A 24,044-nucleotide genomic window follows, 5' to 3' on the forward strand; every position below is an offset into this window, starting at 1 on the left:
ACCAGTCCCAAATATTATTATTGAAATTTAAGACTTAACGATGGTATCGATACCTCACCTTTGGTATCGATACTCGATGAATAATATCGATACTCTATGTAACGTTATAAAGTCAGGCGTAGTAGTTAGGGTCAGTTTCGGGTCAATTTTTGGATTTCCGATAAAAATGAACAAAATTTTCTAAAATTCATATTTTGGAAAGGTTTTAAGTGATTTTAGATGATTAATTTAAATTATAGAAGTTTAATTAAATGATTTGGTGACTGAATTGAAAGAATTGGAAATTATAATTTCGGTGATCATTTTGTAAATTTTCAGAATGTCCAAAGTCTATGAAGCAATTATACCAAGGCTTATGATTAGAGGTTTTCCTTCTAAATTAAAATGTTTTAATTTTCCCTTTTTACCATTTTTTCCATCTAGATTCATTTTAATCTAAATTACATTTGCTTGTTTCCATCCACGTGTTTTTCATTTCCTTCTTATTTTACATTTTAGTAACTTCTCTTAACTACGTCCATTTTATCTTGTTTTCTCCCAAACAAGCTAATCGATTCTTTCTCTTTTTCTTCTTGATTTCTAAATTCACTCATCTCAATATTGATTTTAATTTTCAAGTTTCTATTCTCTTCTCTTATTATTTTTAAAGCTTGATCATAATGGAGTTTCATTGATGATCTCAATTTCAATCTATTTCCATAAAGGTAAAGATCTTTTCCTTGGTTTTCTTTCAAGTTTTGAGGGCAAGTGACTAAGTGTTAATGATTCTTTTGAATTGTTGATTTAATTGAGAGGATTTCTAAGATTTCAATAAATTTTCAGAGCTAACTAATGTGCTGGTTTATTTAATTGGTTTTTAGGATTTTGTTAATGAAATTTAGTTGTTTTTGTAGTAATTATAATGATATTAAATCAGGTTTTCGATTGCAAATGATTTGGATATTGATTTCTTGAAAACAATATTGATTTTTAGTATTTTTGGGAATCCGAGAATTTAGGTTTGTAGATGTTCATTTGTGAGATTGTAGCTGAGTTAGATGTTGATTATAGTTTTTATTTATCAGATTTTAGTTTGGAGATTCATGAGTTTTTGTTTGGAGATTTCAGAGTGACTTTTCAGTAAGGTTTTCCGTGTTTTTAACGTTTGCGCTCTATTTTGGAAATAGATGATTTGACTTTATTTTATATTAGATTTTGATGTGTTAATTTGCTTTGTTAGTTTCTTATTGTGTTGTTAGTTGAGGGAACTTGGTGCTTTGTGTTTGGTGAACTTTGTGGCAGTGTTTGGAAGCATTTTTGGCTTCCGGACAACAAGGTGAGTGGCTCTCATTCTTAGGGAATGAACATGGTTCAAGGTTGAGGTATGTGTAGTGTTGCATTTGTAATTATGATATATTGTTTTATTTGGTTAATTATGATGATGGAATATGAGTTATGTTGATTTACATATGATACCACTTATGTCGGAAATGAGAATGTGAATTATTAATATGATGTGTTGTAAATGATGCATAGGATTTTGGAAATTATTTGTGAAAATCTATATATATTATGAATGTGAATTGGATGAGCTAAACTTTCTCACTGTCCGAATATGTGGGTTGATAATCCATTTGTAAGTGTGTTTCAAAATGTATTTGAATAAATATGTGAAAATTATGCATCATTGACAATCATTCTTGGTGAATTGGATTAATTCGCTATTGTTATTGATAGAACCTTTGGATATTAAAGGCATGCCTAGGAATGAGTGCTCTATGTATTTTTTATTAGTGTGTGATTCAAGATTATATGAGGTTCGGATGGTACATTGAGCTTTGCTCCAAGAAGATACGAGGTAAGGTTGGGCATTGAGTTTGCTCCGTAATTCATGGTTTTGGACCTATGTGAGTCCGTATACAAAGCGGGAGTTGTATGGAGTCCATTTATCCAATGATTGAATTATGTTTCAAACAAAAGCCATTGATCATAAAATGAAAAATGTCTGTGATTGTGTGATTTGCCAAGGAAGGTAATTGTGCATGCGTGTTTCTGATTGCTTTGAACTATATGGTCCTTGATGTTTGTTTAATCTGGAAATCAAGTGATTTGGAAAACATTAACTAATCATTAAAGCATAAGATGTTGCATTATATGTGTAGAGTGAATAACAAGTTAAGTATGAACATATAGGATTGATATTTATCCTGGTTATGTGCATTGCTTTGAATGTTAGTTGTTCACTAGGCTTTATAAGCTCACACTCATTGTTAACATTTTTCAGAGTATTAAAATCGAGTTTGGAGGTGAGGAGCTAGGCATCGGTGTGATCAAGCAAGGATAAGGCATAAAGCTATACATATGTGGTTTTCAGAAACTTTGTGTTGCAATTTGGAGACTTTTGGGACTTATACATATTATTCACTTTGTTGGACTTATAATTCTAGATTTTGGTTTGTAATAAGTGGATTTAGGTTTGGGATTTGATGTTGGTTTGATTTGTTGAATTTGAATTTATAAGTATGAACTTGTTGCTTGAAGCATGAGATTACTCAATATTGTTTTAGACCATAAAGAAGTGTTTGGAGTGTTTTGCTAAGTGTAACTTGGTAAACTAAACATGTTAGACTCTTAGGTTGCATAAAATGACCTTAAACGCCAAAAATGAGTAGGTGACTTGTGTCCGCAATTTGTGAGTACTAAATATGGTCATGAAATATGTGCCAGTATACACAAGCAAACAAATAATACAATGATGAGTGAGTATCATAACCACATGTATTGGAGGAAATTTTTATGTTCAATCAAAGCAAATAACTACTTTATCTAAATATAGTTAGTGTGATGGTATGTACAAATGAGAATGCTGAGGCAAAATGAAATGTATGTTGGTGGGGATAGGATGATAGTGTGATGTGGAAACAAATGGAAATGTCGTGACTAAATAGATTGTGTTTAGTGCAATCAAATGAAAATGTAAAGGCAAAACTAAATGTAAACACTGTACTTGAATAAAATGACTTGACAATCCTCACACAACAAGCTACTACAGGAATGAATGATAGGAGTCACTTAGGAAACTTAAGTCTATCTTCTCAGGATGGTCTTACTTATATGCGTTAATTTCCCGACAGAGTTTAAAAAAAATGCCTTATTCTATCTCTAGTCAAGGGACTCGACAAGTTGTGAATGTCATGGCAATACCTTTTGGCGTTAGCAAGTGCAGGGATTCTATTGGTTCATATCAACAGAATATGTCACAATAATACCACTCAACGTCAGCACTAGCATCTAACCACTTGACCGATCACTATTTTAGTCAATTGAAATCCTATCCTTATGTCTAAGGGTGGATTACGTCTAGTTACTACCTAGAACCCCTTGCTTATGTGGATCCTCCTTAGTTTCTCTCAAACACTAAAGATATGTTACTTAGTCATTCTCTCAAACACTAAGCATTCTCCTAAGGAATGACTACTCTCATAGCTCCTACAACCTTATGGCATTAAGCATCATAAGCAAAACAAATAACATCATACAAAAACTACCATCTATTAAAATAAAACTTAAGCATCCATAATGAACTCCCACCAAATAAGGTTAGTTCATGGTGGGGTTTGAATATTCCAAGTAAAACGACATGAAGATCATTCGTTTCATACAACCCAAATATGATAAGCGATAAAAGCAAAAAAGGCATGAAAGAAAAGACTTCAACGTACACTATCAGAGCTCCCCTTGGACCCCACGAACTACCCTAGCTCGCTAGTTCCTCTCGAATGTCTAGTTCACAAATCCCTGTAGCTTTTTAATGTAGAAATGCCACGAAAACAATTATTGCCAGAAAATTGAGAGACCTTTTATTTAGAAATTAAGCTCAAAATGAGGTGAAAAGAAGTCTCTCATCCGATTGCCTCATCTCCTATTTATAGTGGGGAATAAACCTACGGATTTATGTCAAAGTTCCTATGATACCCCAAGTTTGTTTCCATTCACATGAGGGGTGATACAGAGGTGGTAGTGGTCCATCCTAGGAGGCTGGCAATTGGGCATACGTGTAGACAAGGTCGGCCGATAAAGGTGGCAGATGTTCCCCGCTGGGTGTCTGGCACCTGAAGGAACATGAAGACAAGGACAATTGGCTCTTGAAAATATCTTCATTTTTATTTTATGCTTCCAAAATGTCATCCGAGTTGGTATTTGCATTATGCTCATCATTCTAATTTGTCATGTCAATTCTCCTCACTCATCCTTCCCCATAACGCAACACCGTTTTCAAATTAAAATACCATGGAAAAATATATTTACACCACATTCAACTATATGCTCATAAATGCATCTATATAATCCTATATGAGCTCTTAGAAAGTCAATAACATAAGTTAAAAGGCCCTAAATATGGCCTTTCTACAGAGTTATCACACCCCAAACTTAAGCTATTGCTTGTCCTCAAGTAATAGATAGTAGTAAGCAAAATAAAAATACCATGGAAAGTTAAGGTTCAAGATATTTATATGGGATAGAATTTTAGCCCTTAGAACAGTTGGCTTAAACATGCTAGAATAATTTGAGAAATCAAGTATTGTCCCCTAGGGCAAGATCTTTAGTGTACGTGATTGTATCAAGTCTATGCTTAAAAAATCTATAAAATTTCTAAACAAGCACTCTTGTTTTGCAATTGCATTTACAAGTTTACTCCCACATTGTTTTCTTCTACTTCTTTTTTTAACACTACTATAAGGGGAGTCGGCTCATCACACCTACTATTCTAGACTTGATAATGAGGTGCAGCAAACACTCCATTCCCTAGCCTATTAGGTAGAGTCATCCCGTGACTACTTTTATTAACTCATATGCTATGGCTACCATTTATTTAAATACAATATCTAGGTAATGCCATGACATAGAGGAGTTTCGCTCTACAGATATGCCAAAGTATTTATTTGTAATTTCTCTTTTTTCATCATTTTTCATTTTTTGAAACATATGGGGTTATCATCATTCAAGGACATTGTCAAGGTTTTATGCCTAGATATGGAAGAGTTCTCTTATAAAAAATTTCTAAGTTCCTTAAGCATATAGAACAAAAAATTGTGTATCAAAAAGTTACAAAGAAGCAAGTCATCTTCATCGGGCATCATTAATTTATTTCAAAGAACTAACTCAAACACTTACTGATGTCATGTTTTTTCATTATACTAAAACTATAATGTAATGACTTGAAAACACTACCTCCCCCAAACTTGAGAGAAGTATTATCCTCAATGGTAAATAAAAACTAAGTAAAAACTAGACTACATGCTATGCAATGCAAGGTACCTTTACTATTTATGGTGGTGTTAGGGCTTCCAAGCAACGTGGGAACTTGTGCAATGGTGTGAAGCTGGAGTGTTCATAATCTGTTGGTGGTGCAGTAGGGGTCCTAAGGTATTCCAGGACTGAGGTAAATTGAGGTTCCTCATGTTCAGACACATTCTTCAAACGGCATCGATACTTATGCAAAGGGAATTGTTATAGCATTTCTAATTGTGCTGCAACGTGTGACTTCGTGGGTTACAGTGGTGATGTCGGGGTTAGTAGTTGGGGCTCAATCTCTTGTCTCTCAGTTGTGAACACTGTGTAAATTGGGTTAACATCTTTTAACTTATCCTCATTATATGGTTGTTGAGCATCCGGTGATGCTATGTCATTCATAGATGTTCGTAAAAGTGCATCAGGGAAAGCTGGAATATCAAGAGCTACATGTGGAAGGAGCTCTATGAAGGTCGTTGCCACATCCTTATCTAGTCACTTGATATAGGAAAAGAAGGTTATCAGGCGACTGATCAGATTCCCCACTTGGTCCTGGGTCTGCTTGGCCATAAGTGTTACAATTTGTCATCGTATTTATGAATATGGGTAGACATCATCAACAATATCAGAGTTTGTACCAACACAAATTGAGTCTTTTTTTTAAAGTTGGTGCAACTAATGTAGGGGCTTTCCTCTTGTCCACGTGTTTGGGAGTCTGTTCTTTACAAAACATCTTAAATTGTTATGGTAGTTTTCTCACATTCGATCGGAGTACTAGTATAGACCAAAATGCCCTACACATATAACAGTTTCACCTTCAAAATATTTTTCCCTTACATTTTGTGTCTTTCACATCTGTATTGTAGGACCTTTATATTAGTCCCCTCTCCTTTATAGTGCTCTCTTCATGAAACTGAATGGTAATGGAATGAGATTTCTTTTCTCTCCTCTTTGATGTGGTAACTTTTAATCATTTGGGCAGAAAATTCTTTGAAGAGGTCGGGGTCATCCCTATAACAGTAACCGCCATTATGTATGACCATGTTCTTTCCCTAGATATTCAAGAAAGGAAGAAAAACAATACTAATGAGAAAATTGACAATGTTAGCATTCCATAAAATTACTGCGGAAAATAATAATTTTTCGTTAGGGAATTTTTCCTTAATCTCTATTTCATTCCTAAATTCTTTCAGAATTTCTAGCCTAGACAGATGGGCAGTTATTTAGGGTTTAGGATGAGTAAATTAAATAGAATCCAAAGGTTCAAATTTCGTACCTGGTTTAGCTATGGGTAAGCTAGACTGACTCATCTCCTTTGGAATATCCTCGAGCTCCTCTTCGTCTTCTTCATCAAGCTTTAGGTTATTATCAGTGCATAAAAATTTTTTGTGGAAAAATTCTACAACTTCCCTTTTGTCATCAACTCCTGTTGTGGGGGCTTTTCTTTTACCGTGGAAAAATTTTTCTTGTCTTCATTGGTTGCACTCTTCGAACCCTCATCCATTTTTCCATTGAATACGAATCTTCTAGTATCTTTGAATCTTCGTGTACAACCTCATGACTAGGCTCTCTGAGTAGATAAATCTATTTTAGGCCAGTTGCCTGGGAATTGAACTCTAACGATGAGATTTGCTAACCTTCAAACACATGGACTATAACAGGTTCTTCTTGATAAGATTAAGAAATGGAATTCGTATACCCAAAATATTTATATGTATACAATAAAGCTGAGCTATTCCGCTAAAGCAATTGGTTATAGAATAAACTCGAAAGCCCTAAATTTATAAATATATTACATTCAAACCATGACATTGATCGGGTACTTGGCAATTTGGTGTTTGCTCCATTGTGATTGTCAAGTCAAAGACTTTGTGACAACATGAATCCTTCAGCTAGCTAAATAAAGGAAATTATAAAATATATATGTACAATAAAGTTGAATTCATCTAGCCAAACAATGGTAAATTAAATCAAATTTACTAAATAAGGAGTTTTGTTGAATATTTACTAAGGGAGTTGATGAACACCTATTAAAGTCAACTTCACATGAGCACTTATAAATCTTATTTTTAGACCGATATTTCTATATTGGCTTGGCTAGAGGAGTCTACAAAGATTGAACAAATGAAAGATTTTAGAGAACAGGAATAGAAGTGTTCTAAAAAGTCTAGCAATTGACTATGTTGGTTGCATCATTTTGTCCGCCTCCAATTAAAATACGAAACCAAGAAAGAGGGGCATATCCTAATTTTCATGATGATCGAGAAAGATAAAAGGACAAATCGATGAAACAAACCTTAAAATATAGGTAGCCAACTTCAAAACCAACCTGTCGATCCTTATATTTGTCAAAGATTTGTAGCTATGAAAGATTAAAAGAGCAGTTGATTCTTTTGGTATCCAATGAACTCATGTTTTATGATTTGTTTCAATTGTGAAACTTAGAAGGTGACAATATTGTTTTCAAAATTCTTTTTGATATAAAAAGAAGAAGAAACATTTTCAAACAAGATAATCTCTCAGGAAGCATATCTTGGAATTCAACAAATATCTATCAAAAATTCATGATCAAAGCTGGGGCAAGGGAAACCAAACTTTGAGGGAAAAATGGGGCAAGGAAAACAAATTGTCTCAGATTGAAGTTTGCAAGAGTATACCCTAGTGGAAAATGAAGACAACTGAATCAGGGATATAATGAACACTGCTCATGCAATCATTCCCGTTACAGATTGAGAAAACATACATCAACATATATATACATTCCACATGAGTTTGTATCTTTGCATCATACATTCATCATCACGCGCAATAAGGACTTTGATTTTCCCTCTCATGAGGATACTTTTAAGAATTTCACTTGAAATCTTGTCTTTCTTAAAGACATTTTCCCTCTCCTGAGGAAAAATTCAATAACTCATCAAATCAAATACAAACTTCATTTGGGCATCCATCATAGCATCCAAAATGGTCATTCATAACCGCATCATTTATTGATCTTGTAGGAAATAAAAGTTAGAAATGACATGATATCTTTAACATGAAGAAATAATGTCATCTACAGATTCAACATCCTGAAGTGAAGACATCTAGATTTCCTCAACATACAGGAGAAGATTGTCTGTCGCCTTTGAGATTTTTTCTCTCGAAACAAAGTGTCGTCTCGCTAGAGACAATTTTCTTAAAAACAAATTTTGTCTTGCTTGTGACAATTTCTCTTAAAACAAATTCCATCTCGCTTGAGCCAGTTTTCCCTTGAGATGCAATTTTGAATTTGTTTCACTTGAAACAAAGTTGATCTCACTTGAGATTGTTTTTCTTAAAACAAACTTCGCCTCACTTGAGACAATCTTCCTCAGCACACAAACATTTGAGATTGTTTTTTTTTCAAAATAGATTCGTCTCACTTGAGAGAGTTTTTCTTTAAAACAAAAATTCTGAAATTGTTTCATTGGAAACAAAATTGATAAGCTCTGAGATTGTTTCTTTCAAAAAAGTTTTGTCTCTCTCGAGACAATTTCTCTTGAAACAAAGATCTTTGAGATTGTTTCCCTTGAAATGATTTTTCTCTCTTGAGACAGTTTCTCTTGAAACATCATCTTTGAGATCGTTTCCCTTGAAATGAATTTTGTCTCTCTTGAGACAATTTCTCTTGAAACATCATCTTTGAGATCGTTTCCCTTGAAACGAATTTTGTCTCTCTTGAGATGGTTTCTCTTAAAACCATTATCCCTAAAGATGGCCAGGCATCCTCATCTTGTAGGACCGTGTCATCCCCTAACCAAATCTCATCATCACGTAGGAGCCGCGTGACCCGTAGATAACCATCCATCCTCATCACGTAGGAATCGTGTTATCATCATCACTAAAGATGGCAAGCCGTCCTCTTCACGTAGGAACTGTGTTATCCACTAACCAGATCTCCTTATCACGTATGAGTCGTGTCAACCTTAAATAACCAGTTGTCCTCATCACATCGGAACTGTGTCATCCACCAACCAAATCTCCTCATCACGTAGGAGCCGCGTCAACCTTAGATAACCAGCCATCCTCATCGCGTAGGAACCGTGTTATCATCATCCGTAAATATGGTCAGCTATCCTCATCGCGTATGAACTATGTCATCAATCGACCAAATCTCCTCATCACGTAGAAGCCGCATCAACCTTAGATAACCAATCATCCTCAATGCGTAGGAACCATGTTATCACCAATTATCCCTAAAGATGGCCAAGACATCCTCACTATGTAGGAATAGTGTAATCCACCGACCATATCTCCTCATCACGTATGAGCCATGTCACCCATAGATAATCAGACTTCCTCATCACGTAGGAACCGTGCTACCTCCAAATTTACCTAAAAATGACCAGAACTCTTCAGCATAGATGAGCAGTGTCGTCCTCAACTATCAAATTTCAAAATTAAAAGAATCGAACAAAAACTTGTTGTCTTTTCATCTTTGCCCAATCTAGTTAACACAAGAATGGGAAAAGACGGGCAGTCGTAGACCCCCATTTTTATCTGGGTTCTAAATTTTGTTAAATTATTATTATTATTATTATTATTATTATTATTATTATTATTATTATTATTATTATTAGAGGCCAAATATAGCCCAATTAAAACACAAGCCCAACACCAACCCAGACAGCCCAACTACAAGTGACCAAACCGAAGCCCACTCAGCAACCCAACTGGGACCCGATCTAGTAGCTCAACAAGAAACTAGACCCAAACCTGCTAGGGTTTTTCCACATTAGCTGCCATCCACCCATTCTCAGCCCTTGGATCTGGACCCATCCAACGGTCTAAATCGCCTAAGGGTTAGGGTTTTAAACCCTAAAAATATAAATAGTCAACACTCAAACCAGACTCTGCAGCTCTCACAGGCGCGTGAGCTTCATCGTTTATCACTCCAGCCGCATGAGGCGCCACTGCAAGTTCTCGAGCCACCTCTATTATCCTACAGTGACAATAAAGCATGTCAACATTGAAGGAATAGACAACAAATTAGGAAAAGTGGAAACAAAATCCATAAGATATCCTGAGGATATCTACCATGTCACAGAGCAGAATAAGGGCAGTCATACCCTATGTTTTGGGAACCAAGACATCAAATCAAATTCATCCTACCAGTATATTAAAAGGAAAATGAACAAACAAGGAGGGGGAGTCTTTTCGTAGAGAACCTAGAAAAAAAAAAAGAAAACCACAAAGAAGAAAAAAATATATCCAAAAAACAAAGGAGAGAAGCCGAGAGATCTAGAACCCGCAAAAGCAACAAAGAATAGAAAATCATAAAAAAGGGCATACCTTTGTTCTTGGTCGGATCTGTGGTCTCCATCGAGATAAAGCTCTCGATTTTAGAAGGTAACCTTTAGTCTTTTTTAGATCTAGGACGAAGGGTTGTGTTTTAGGAGGTTTAGACTTGATTTTCAGGTTAAGGGTGATAAGAGGGAGCTTTTGGGGTTGTTTGGGTCTCTCTAACCACCGTGGGTCGTCGTTGAACGGAGCTGGTGAACGACGACCTCCTTCCCCAGACGAGGGGAACGTGAGAGAGTTCTAAGACTCTCTCTCACTGACTGTCTTTTGAAATGAATCAAATGAGGGAAATAAGAGAAGAAGCTTCGGTTTTAAGCTTAAATACCGAAGTGAAACGACGTAGTTTCATAGGGGGTGATGTTGTATTTTCGTGCGTGGGATAATCCCACTTTGGGTCCCTCTACCTTTGTAATTTCATTTTTCAGCCATTTAATGAATTTTTATCTTCTTTTATTTCGAGCACTTATGTTTCAATATTTGTAATTTAGTCATGTTTTTACATATTATGTATTTTGTTAATATTTGATTTTGGTCATGATATTTGTAAATCTTTTATTTTAGTCACTGCTTGGCATTTGGTTTAATTATTATTTGGTCTTTTATGTTTCTGATTTATTGTATTTTAGTCCTCAACATCATTTATGGGTTATTTTCATTTCTAGTGTATGTATTTGTTTAAAATGTAGTTTGGGGCTCTGATTTGTTCATAATTATTGTTTAACTCCTTCAAGTTCCTGTTATTCTCATTCTGGTCCCTTAGATTACTGAATTTGTTCATTTTAGTTCTTTGTAATTTGATATGTAATGTTTTTTTGTTATGATTGAGTCCTTTACATATGTATATATTTTACATACTTTTATGTAAATAAATATGCTTAGCTCTATTTATTGTAAATATTTTATTTTGTTTGTTTCTGATCGCATTTGTTTCTATTTCCTTAAATATTAATATTATTCGAATCTTTCAAGAGCACAACTCGTAGAATGAGCGTGGAAAGTATCACTTGGTCGAAGTGATGCAATCCGATACGGCATTTTAACGAAATGGAAACTTGGAATAAATCAATTTTATTTTGCTAATTAATTCATTTTTATTTTAAGTTGAACACTGCAATGCATGTTTCTAAATAGCAATTTATTTTATTTTCCAAAATGGAGATATGCAATTTATATTCAATTTGTGTTTTTATATATTCAAAGATAGACTATTCTTTTACTATTGAGAAATAGTTGAAATAGTTTTCCCGACGGAGGATTGCAAATTTCAAGATTTCTTATCGAGTTAAAGGATTTTCTTTAAATAATCAATTCGAAGCAAATTAATCAAACTTTAATAAATGGATCATATTTTAACTTTATATTCGATTTATACTTTCCACCATTTACGACAATTTGTATGCAACTAAGTACCAATTTTTTTTGCGTTGTGGGGGTGCTAATCCTTTCCCACATGTAACCGACTCCTGGACCCATTAAATCGAATTTTTGGTAAACGCAAACCAAGTCATAATTGTCAATTTTAGGTATTAGACCTACCTAATCCAAAGGTCGATGGCGACTCCCATCTAAATTAATTCAAATCAATTTCAAAATCGTCAATTTTCCAAATAAAAATCATAATTGTTTTTAAAATAATATTTAATTGTTTTCTAAAAAATGGTTATGCCACCCTCCATTTGAACTAGACCCAACCCAAAAAAATATATATATCCTCCACCAAACCCTGATCTAACTCGGATTTTTAGAATATAAATACGACATGACCTAACCAATACGATATAAAATAAAAATTTAATTAAAAAATAATAGAGAGAATGTGTATTATAAAAATTATCCATAAATTTATTTGAAGAAATTATATTATTATCCTTGGGTCGGGTTGGGTTGGAGTTTTTTCACCCTCCACCTAAAACTCGACTCGACCTCACATCTTCATAAAATTCAACTTGACCCGAACTTAAGTTTGTTTTTAAAAATATCTTATCCTAACGGATCGAGTCAAGTAGAAATCCTTTAGTTTCATATTAAATTGTCATCCCTAACTTCAACTAAGGAAGAGTGTTTGATGGAGTTCAGTCAACTCATTAAGTGGTTTGAATGGTTAATGGGAATATTGTTATCGTTAAGGTCTTGGGTTTGAGCAGTTGCGTTTATAGTGTGTGTGCGCGTTATTAATTATTAAGGAAGATTATAAACATATACTACCCTTGTAATCGTTCCAGGCTATTAAAACAATAAAGGTAAATTACACAAGATACCATCAAACTTTAGGCGTTGCATTGTTTATACCATTGAACTTTCAATTTTGTCAATAATAACACTGGACTTTGATTTTCGTTTCAATTATACCATTGAGTCGTTAAATCATTAACAACTAGATCAAAACAATGTCATTCTGGTGAGGTGTCTATGTCGACAGTCGTCAACCACATCAGCACTCGTTAGCCATACCATCATGTTGTTAATGATTTAATGATTTAGTGGTATAATTGAAACAGAAATGAAAGTTTAGTGCTATAATTGAGAAAATTCTAAGTTCAGTTGTATAAACGATAAACGCCTAAAGTTTGGTGGTATCTGATGTAGTTTACCCGAAAATAATTAAAATCAAATAGAACAATTTATTTTTAAATTAATTCCGAAATTTAACTTAAAATATCGTGAACTTGGCTTGATTGAATCCATACTAAACTTTTTTATTAGAAGAAAAGGTTAATTTTAATAAGAGAAAACACCCAAATAAATGAATCACCCATACTCTCTTGCAATTTGTAAAGGCAGTTGACTGAGACTAGAATTTAGTCTATCTTGGTCATCTATGTACCCAACGAGGAAAATTAAGGAAAAATTAGCGCATCCTGCTGGTCAATCAGATGCACCAGCTGAGTATTGTGTGGGAAAGTCATTTCTTCTTCTTTGGATCGAACTTAGAGAAAACGAGGTCACAGATTTACCTAGAGTTGGAGACTGTGATAAACGTCTAGTCCTACCTTTAAAAATTTTAAATTTCACATAATTTAGATATTTTTTATATTTTTATTAATTATATAATTTTATATTTTTAAATTTTTATAGTTTCACATCGTTAATATTTTTAATATAATTTTTTATGTTCGTACATCTGATAGTGAAAGTATATATTTTTGGATTGAACTATAAAAATTAAGAAAAATAGATTTAGTGCAAATCCAGCTGGACTTCATTTGCTCAATTAGTGCGCCAATTAAGTAATGAAGTATCGTGCGCGCGAGAGGCAATTACTAGAATATTTCTGTCTGAATTCCCAAGTGAGGACGTTTGCATGCAAATAGAAAAGCTGAAACCGTGATCAGGGATTAAAGTGAAGGGGTAAACAGCAACCATCGTACATTTAAAAATTTTAAATTATTATATATTTTAGATATTTTTTATTAATAATTTGTATTTATTTAGATGCTTATATTCTTTTGAAATTTTATAAATTTATCTCTAATATAAAATTTTTGATCCATCTTATGGTAATATTCTCAAACATAACAATGATTCAGTTCCTCCTCAAATTACAGGTCAACCCTATCAACATTTCCACCCCAACATAGGTTCAAGCTAACAACATCCTATTAAAAGCGTTCCCTTGCCTAATAATTATGTTTAATAAATCAAAATCTTATATGTATACAATTTAAGTTTTTTTTAACAATGTCAACTTAATTTCATTAATGAAAATAGAGTAATCAAAATTACAACGCATCTAAAGAGAAAATTGGATACAACGATCACAAAAAACTCATACATAAAATAAACATATTAAACCCAAAGATACGAAGAGAATGAAACCTTCCAAACATCAAAACAATTCTGTAACCTTTTATAAAACTCTTTGTCTCTGTCGAACGAGACGATTTATAATGTTATAAAGGAGTGGTGAGTGAACCAAACAATTTGACAGACTGCTTCGCTACAAAATTCTCATTATATCGACAAACAATCGTTTACAAAATAGAGTATCTGACAATACGTACCCACCGACAAGCCAATCAGAAAACAATTGCCGTGAGGATCTTTGTGGAAGCACCAAAACGATCGCAAAAGTATGTGAAAAAACTTACCGAAAACCATAAGGAACGTACCACAAGAGTTGATAAAAAGTGTGCCACAAGAACATAAAAAAACGTGTCACAAGGATATATATTCTTATTTAAAAGTGAAAAAAGTCAAACAAAAAAATCAAACAAACAAATAATACTATGAAAAAGAATAATCACAGGCGCGACAATCAGTATTAAGATTGGTGCCACCGTCGACTAAACAAAAAACAAAAGAAGAGAAGAAAACGACACAAGAATATTGAGAGAAAAAAATTAGGTTAAAGAAAAGAATACGGGAAAATTCTTAAGGGTTTTTTTATATTAAACTGAATGAAATTAACGTATAAATAATTTAGAAAGAGTAAGATTTTTAACCTAGAACTTATTATTTTTTTGATAAAAGAACCTAAAACATATTATTAATATTAATGTTCCGTGTTTTCCTAGAATCGTGTTCCACTACAAACGGAGAAAATGTAAGAAAGGTTAGAAAAAGTAGACGATTCATGCGCGGAGGGTTATGAATAAGAGACGATAGATTATGAGTTATTTAAGTTTAGTTCAATTAAAGTTCGATTAATATTCAAATAAATTTTAATGATTTAATAAAAAAAGTTTACGAGCAATTCGAAAATATAATTTGTTAATTTGTTTTATTAATTTAAGGCAATTAAGTGATATTATTTGTTCTAGAAACTCTAGATCATTTGACAAAGAATGCTGAAATACCCTGCAGTCATTTGTGCTCGAACCTGAGACATCTAGAAATAATAACCATCCTTCTAACCACTGAGGTAGTTTCGTTCGTGTTAATATATTAAATTTTTAATTTTTAAATTAAATTATTATTAATAATAATATTTTATATATTGTTTATTTTTATAAAAAAAAGATGCAATATGAGATTTTCATGTGCTTAAAATTCATGTTCGAGCTTGAGTTCGAGTTGGATCGAGATCATGTTCAAGTTTCAATCGAGTTAAGACTGAGAATATTTAGAGTTCAAAGTTTTTGAATTTGAGTCGAACTTCAATTTTTTTATTTCAAGTTAGAGTCAAATTTAAAAAATTTAAAATCGCGAACTTTCAAAAAGAACCAAACTCAATTTTAAACATTTCTAGTCAAGTCTAACTCGACAATATTCCAACTCGGCTCTTCTTTTTTACATCCCTACACCCACGTTAGAGAGGACAACTCACATATTTCAAAACGTTTTTGCTTTATAACATTTATCGTCAATTATATTTACTAGACTTCTATTTTTCAATTTTGGATTTTACCAAGACAAAAAGTGAACTTTTCTCTCAAAGAAATGACTTGACTGGAGATATTTCAAAGAAATGCTTCAATTAAAAATATTTTTAAATCAACTTTTTTGTAGTATATATATGCATGCATCCAATGCTAGCTCTTCACAACTTAGCAATTGGCAAAGAAAAAGATACCCGAACAGCTTCTTTTATCTTTGCATGTACTGCAAAACAATGAGTTCAATCCATGTCCTTCTGCTTTTAACTTTTGGGACATTGGCATCTCTTGTCATGTCCCGAGCAATCCATGAAACTGCCGTTGTTGAACAATACGAGCAATGGATGGCCGATTACGGTCGAAAATATGCTAGCAGCTCGGAGAAGGAGAGGCGTCTTGATATATTCAAGGAGAACTTGGAATATATTGAGAGCTTCAACAATGACGGGAACAGGACTTTTAAGTTGGGGATCAATGAATTTGCTGACATGACACACGATGAGTTCTTAGAGTCTTACACAGGATACAACATGCAAGACAACCTCACAGTGTCAACCTCAACATCGTTTTTGTATGAAAAGTTTTCGGATGCTCCCACAAGCTTCGATTGGAGGGACAAAGATGCCGTCACTCCTGTTAAGGATCAGGGCAGATGCGGTAAGTCTTAATTTGTATCTAAAATAATCAGATTATATAAATTTACGAGTAGACTACACCAAATATTTCAATACCATTGAACTGCATGCAAATATCTTATTCCACTTAACTTTTAATTTATCCAATTATAATAACTTTTATTTTAACTTCAATTATGTCATTGGGCATTTATAATCTAAACGGTGTGATGGTAATGAAAAAACGACATCGCTTTGGTGCAGCTATTGATGTCCAAAATGATGTCGTTTTAGACACTGATTTAAAGGTACATCGATTTTTCTACTAAACTTTTAAATATTTTTGGCACAATACTTCTTCACTTTTTAATGATTTTCGATATCCTGTCACGAAAGATGATTGGTAACAGGTGATGATTGGCTGCTGACCACGGTTGAAAAAAATGTAGTGTTAAAAAGTGAATTGTTTAAAAGTTTAGTAGCAAAGCCGATACACCTCTAAAGTTTAATGCATAAACCGTAGTCCCTTTGGGCATCTATGGTCGTCCCCAAAATGATTTCTTTTTGTCCACATCATACTAGGACCAAAAGATTTATCCACATCATCGCGCTGTTAAAATTTAACTACCCTGTTAGAGAAATTGAAAGTTGAACCGTATAAATGATAAAAGACCTATTATTCAGTGATATTTGATTTAGTTTACCCTAAATTTAAAATATAATAAAACTTCTTATATAATTTATATTTTAATACTACCCTCCTTTGATTTTAATGAAACTTCCACCATTATATACGTTTGCAGGATGTTGTTGGGCATTCTCAGCAGTGGCAGCCGTTGAAGGGATTATCAAAATCAAAAACGGTGAACTAATCTCATTATCAGAGCAACAACTGTTGGATTGCAGCACAGACGGAGGAAACCAGGGTTGCAATGGCGGATGGATGATTAGCGCTTTCGGTTACATTAAAAAAAACCAAGGGATAACCACAGAAGAAAGCTACCCATACGAAGAAATGCAAGAAACATGCGACCTCGAGAAACAGACAACAAAAGCCGCCACCATCAGTGAATACCAAATGGTGCCCGAAAACAATGAAGATGAACTGCTTAAGGCGGTCGCAAATCAACCCGTGTCAGTCGCACTCGACGGCAGTGGGCCGGACTTTAAGTTTTACAACGGTGGAGTGTTTACGGGAGAATGTAGCAGTAGGCTCACACATGCAGTCACTATTGTTGGATATGGAACGGATGAGAGTGGTCTGGACTATTGGGTGATTAAGAATTCATGGGGAAACACGTGGGGTGAACATGGGTTTATGAGAATCCAAAGGGGTGCCGATACACCGGGTGGCTTATGTGGTATCGCCATGAAAGCTTCTTTTCCGGTTGCATAACTCCACATCTCTCTACCTGCAAAATAAAATTACTTGTACTACTATCTAGTTTTATTTTCAAGGATCTTGATAGATATGTTACCATAGGTCCATGATCGACATTTCCTTGTGTCTTGCCGTATATGGTTACACTTTGGTTAGCTTGTTATTAAGGCATAATCGGCTACATAAGCCTCCTATTGTAACGGTTAAAGCAAAATCTATTTGTAATTGATTTTCTACGGTTGATAAAGAAACCTAATACTCTTCCATTTACTTGTTGTCACTGATTGTCTTTCACTTCTCTATTAAGAATTGTTGTTCAACAATGTCCGGTCATTGTGCCGGAGTCTCAAGATTTCATCATGGGATCATTCGTTAAATGATCCTGGTGTCGTTTCTCTTCCATCGTTGTGCCGACGATTGAGTCCTTTACTCTCACGTCGTTGCTACTGCAGAATTTGTAGATTTTTCCGATCTCCAGTTTTGTTCTTGTTGTTCTGTTGCTTCTGCTACTAGTTGTTTCCATTCTCATCTATCTCATTACTTTTGCCATGGTTCTCTTCGTTTTTCGTCGTCAACAATATTTTTTCTTGATGATTCTCATGCCCAGATTCATTTTCACTATCGATTGGCATTAATGATCTCTATCGTGAGTTCAACACCAAAGCATGGTTATCGAGACGTTTCCCTACCCTGGTGACGGAGAGTGCAAATAGTACACCCCAGACGGTGTAACTAGGCTCGAAAAAGTAAGTGCTTATCCTCCATAAATCAGATTAAACACCAAATTGTAGTGTCGCCACCAATCTTTTATATGGAGAGATTGGTCACAAAAATGTCATATTATTTTAATAAAGATTCCTAAGAATAATATTAAAATAATACAACTCGGGTATGCTTACCAGAAAAATGAGTTCGAGAGTACGTTATGTATGGGAAAGAATTAGCATTCCCACAACGCCCAAAATTAGTACTGGTATTTATTAATTAAATGTCTTTGCAGTAAATAATAGACTTGCTTTCTAAATTCAAATTTAATATAGATAATTACTAAGTAATATTTAACATTTATATTAATCATTTTATTATAATATTTAATATTAAAATTAAAAAAATATAAATTATGTATAATAATAATCCTAAAATAAAAAATACTACTATTAATTGTACTAATGATTAATGATTAAAGGAATAATATAATAATAAAATTAATTAACCCTATTTGAAATACGACTAAAATAATAGATTAATTATTTAATTTGCCCTAAATTAATTTGGGACTAAAATATAAGCTTATTAACATAATAAAGACTAAACATGCAATTTAACCTTAAAATATATGTATTAATATAATAAGGACTAAAATAAAAATATAAAAAATGCGAAAACCAAATTAAAAAATGCAAAACATGATTTTGGGACCAAATCGTAAAGCATACAAAACCGTAGGGATTATGCACGTAGTTGACCCACGCTAAAATTACAAAAATACCCTCCTAAAACAATGTCGTTCGGGAGAGGGTATATATATAACCCAAAACCGGTCCTTTAAGGACCATTTCTCCCATTTCTCTCATCTCTCTCTCTCTCTCTAAATCAAGAGATGCTCTGGCATCTCTCTAAAAACCCTCACCTGAGGTGTAGCTACCATCGGTCGGCAGCCTTACGCCGCCTAACTCCACCACCGCCGACCACTACCCACGGTGGAAAAAAAATACCAAACTACCCATAAACGAAGATCCGAACACCCTCGTCTCTACTATGAGTCCCTTTTTTTTGTAAAAATCCTTCGATAAGCCTATATCTGGGATTTTTACCTTCGGTAAAATCAAATTTCCGATGACCCTTGGGCTTTGGCGATGGTAAGTGCTCTTTATCTCTTCTCTTTGCTCTTTCATTGCTTGCTTGGCGGCTATTGGGATACTTGCTACTGTCTGTCTCTGTTTCTCTCTTGCTGCGTTTTTGTTTTTGTTGTATGTTTCTTGTTCTTGTCGTCGTTGCTTGCAGGGCTGGGGGTTATATAGCACCTGAAGATCGGTGTAATGATGATGAGATCCGGTGAGTCACTGGACCTACGGTGGTGACTCACCCTAGCTTGATGTGTTGTGCGGTCCTCGTTCACCTTCTGGAATCTTCAAGATAGCTCTGGAGAGGCGGCGACCATCATGGCAGTCTTCGGTTGGAGCATCAGAGGTGGTGGCCGGAATAGACCCTAGGGTGATGATACCCTAGGTTTCATCTAGATAAGATCTAGACCCTCCATTTTCCCTTTGATCGAATGAATGAGGAGAAGCGGCCCAGGAGAAGAGTTATGGAAACCCTAGCTTTCGGTGGGGCTTCTCACGTGGGCCTACTTGATCTGGGTCTGGACTGGTTGTTGGGCCATTGAATTGCTTTGTAACCAGCTCATGAGTTATCATTTGGGCCTCCAAACTTGTAAATGGGCCTTTGGGCTATATAAATAATAATATATAATATAATAATGTATATAATAAACGTCACTCGGATAAAAACTAGTGTCGACAGCAGCCCCTCTTTGCTTATTTTTATGTTAACAAGAATAAGGCAAAGATAAAAAGGAAAGTTTTCATCGAGTGAACTTCTTACTTTGCTGGGAATTCGTTCCACTACTCTTTCCTGGAGATCGAACTTTGATATGATCTTGCTCATACTTCACTACTTTTCTGTGAATGCTGAGGATGACTTACAAATGATATGCTTCACTACTCTTCCGTGAAGGCCGAATTTGTATGTCTTGAACATAATCTGTTTCACTACTCTTTTTTGAAAACTGAATGATTGTCTTAATGGGAATCTAATTTCACTACTCTTCCGTGAAGATTAGACTCACCATTATATTACTTCACTACTCTTTCGTGAAGATTTCATACTTTGCTGAAAAATTTGTTCCACTACTCTTTTGTGGAGTTCAGATTTGTGATTGAATTTGCTTCCACTACTCTTCCGTGGAGTTTGATACTTTCTGAAAAATTTGTTCTACTACTCTTCCGTGAAAATGAATTGAGAATTTAATTTCACTACTCTTTCGTGAAGATCAGACTCACTATTGGATTACTTCATTACTCTTCTGTGAAGATTTCATACTTCGCTGAAAAATTCGTTCCTCTACTCTTCGTGGAAAGCGAATTTTGTTCTTGCTTTTTTGCTTTTGCTTTACTACTCTTCCGTGGAGTTTGAAAATGATTGACTTGACAAGAATCTAATTTCACTACTCTTCCGTGAATATTAGATTCAAAGTTGAATTTGCTTCCACTACTCTTCCGTGGAGTTTGATACTTTACTGAAAAATATGTTCCACTACTCTTTTGTGGAACTCAGACTTTGGTCTTGTTCTTGCTTTTGCTTCACTATTCTTCTGTGAAGTTTGATTTGACTTGAAAGATTTATCTTGCTTGAGATATTTCAAAATTTTCATTGAATGAGAGACTTTGAAATTTTTTCTCATTCTTCAAACAACTTGTTGGTTGGGCATGCCCCAATACTTCCTCTGTATGGATTGCGTTCATCTATTCTTTAGATGTTTCACTCTCCAATAATGTTTCATGTATTCGGGATTTGGATTCTACCTTATACTCGTAAGGTATTTTGTCCCTGCATCTTCTTATGAAATGTATTTATGTAAATTCAATCAATTATATCAATGAAATGCATGATGAATGCAAATAATGTTCTTATGAATGCATGACTGTATTAATCTTCATCTGAATCCCAAGTTTGATCTTCTTCCACTTGATCATCTTTTTTCAGGGTTCACTTCAATCAATAGTGTAGTTACTTATGCTTTCAAGCTTGCATTTTCAAAGAATCATCTGATCATATTGTATTTTTGTATCTTCTTTTACCTTTAGAAGAACTGTTTCATTTATGAGACTCTTTCTATACTCAGAATTATGACCTTGTTGTCCCACTTCTCTTGATAACCAGCTATCTCTATCTGAACTTGTGTAGAAATCTGGTAAAGCTTTGGTATTTGAAAAGAGAGTCTATCATCTTTGAAAAGAGAGTCTATCATCTTTGAAAAGAGAATCTATTATCTTTACAAAATGTAGACATGAATATGCTAAATTCATCAGACATTTAATCAAGATATCAACCACGTCTGTTCTGATTTAACTCTTGAAACATATCACATGAAGGATTTATCATAATTCCTTTCATGTCTCCACATCTAATCATATATTTTTCATAAAAAGATTTATCCTAATTCCTTTCATGTTTTCACATCTAATCAGATCTCGAATAAGGTTATTCAAACCATATCATGTTTAATCTTAGTTGACTCCACTAGTTTCTTGTTGTTAAAGTTGCAACGTTCTTTTCGTGGAACTTCACTGTTTCTCATTTCTGATTCTTGGAGTGTGAAGACAAACTTCATTTTATGTTAATCAAATGATTGCAGCATTGGTTCAGCACCATAATTACTGGTTCGTAAAACATTTGACAACACATTCATCATTTCCTGTGGTTTTTATCTAGATTTCTCAATGATGTTCAAAGCTTTTTGTATGATATCAACTTGATTGGCTTTGTTTCACCATTTTCATTCTTCATACCTTCCTGCTTCAGTGGAAATATTTTCTCAAATCGATAATCTTTCCATAGGATGATAAGGGTTCATCATACCCTAACATTTTACTAATACAAATGCTATTGATATGATCATTTGGAAAACCCGGTTGGATCATTTTTGTCTTAAATGGGCCTTCAGTATGCCCCATATTTTATTTCTGACTAAAATGGGCCTTTAGCATGCCCCACATTTTATTTCTGACTGAAATAGGCCTTCAATATGCCCCAACCTTTGCTAAGTCATAAACTGCACTCTTAAAGTCTATTTGATCTGAATCTCATGCTCCTCACAAGGTCCAACTTTAATACTGCCCTATCGTGGGTACTTGTGGCTTGATTTGTGCCCAAATCTCTTTATCTTGAATGCTTTCATTTCAGCAACTTGAGGAAGTCTCTTCATGTTGTCACAACTTAAGAGATAATCAATCCTTCTAACTAAGATATGTGCATATTCTGAATGAAGTAATCATCTTTTCCTTGACTAGTCATCATAAGGGAATATTATAAGTTCAATTTCCCCAAACTTTGGTTTCTCAGGCCTTTTGCTTTTAAGAATGTGATATGTTTGATCATTCTGGCCGTACTCATTAATTTGCTTAAGGATCATTTGTTATTTGAAACTATCCTGCTTAAAAATGTTTTTCTTCCTTTCTCATCAAAGAAAGAAAGAATTTAGTAAAATATTACACCTTACAGGTTCACAATAGAATCAAATCATAAGCATGAATTCAAAAAATATCAAAAGAATCAACAACTTTTACTATTTCAGAGTTATAGTTCTTTGAAAAGTATCAAGATTAAGGGTTTAGTTTCAGGTTGGTTTTCCCTATTTTCTATGGTTTCATCTTAGTGAAGATGTCACTCTTCTCTCTTTCTCTCGTGAACATTGTCACATGCCTTACTTTCTTGACTTGGTATCTTTAACCGGATACATACAAAATGACACAATCTAGTATAACAGTTACTAGACCTTCTAAAGTATCTCTACTTCAATTCTCTGAAATCTTTGATTTTTATTCAAAGCAGTGTGAAAACATCGATGAGATTTCTGTGTGCACATGTGTGAAATAGACTATAACAGACATTTATTTCACTTTTTATAACAACTTCTTTTGCCATTTATCCATAAAGCCAGGGCTATTAACCAATTGCCTTAGAGGGACAACTTTACTATACATATGACTCTTACTTTTTATGAGAACCTGCTATAGTCTATGTGTTTGGTGAAATTCAGAAAATCTTATTACCAAATTTCAATTTCCAGCAGCTGACTTTAAACTAGATTTGTAAAAGTTTCATCGTCAAACCTCATCAATAGAAAGGTAATCTAGTTAGCTTCGTAATGCTTCACAAGATGCCCCATATTGTATGCTTTTAAATATCAATACGAAGTCTTTTGTCTAATTCCTTGTATTGGAGAAAGCTCTCTTATATTTGTGGAAAGGGTAATGTCAGGTATATTTCATATGAGGTAAGGTTAGAGTCCTTTTTTTGGTATTCAATCTTGATACTTTTGTCAAAGATGTATAACTCTAACTGTAAAGAGTTTTTAAT

At 34.1% G+C, this 24,044-nt stretch overlaps 1 protein-coding gene across 1 annotated transcript; it reads left to right on the plus strand.

Moving 5' to 3' along the window:
• Positions 1–16,069: 16,069 nt before the first annotated feature.
• LOC120209760 (zingipain-2-like) lies at positions 16,070–17,972 on the plus strand. The gene is made up of 2 exons (XM_039208682.1): positions 16,070–16,565; positions 17,326–17,972. The coding sequence occupies exons 1-2, from the start codon at positions 16,130–16,132 to the stop codon at positions 17,916–17,918; spliced, it is 1,029 nt and encodes a 342-aa protein (XP_039064613.1). The 5' UTR covers positions 16,070–16,129; the 3' UTR covers positions 17,919–17,972.
• The last annotated feature ends 6,072 nt before the right edge of the window (positions 17,973–24,044 follow it).

The sequence above is a fragment of the Hibiscus syriacus genome, unplaced genomic scaffold (assembly GCF_006381635.1).
Source record: "Hibiscus syriacus cultivar Baekdansim isolate YM2019G1 unplaced genomic scaffold, ASM638163v2 tig00020138_pilon, whole genome shotgun sequence".
Taxonomy (NCBI): Eukaryota; Viridiplantae; Streptophyta; class Magnoliopsida; order Malvales; family Malvaceae; genus Hibiscus; species Hibiscus syriacus.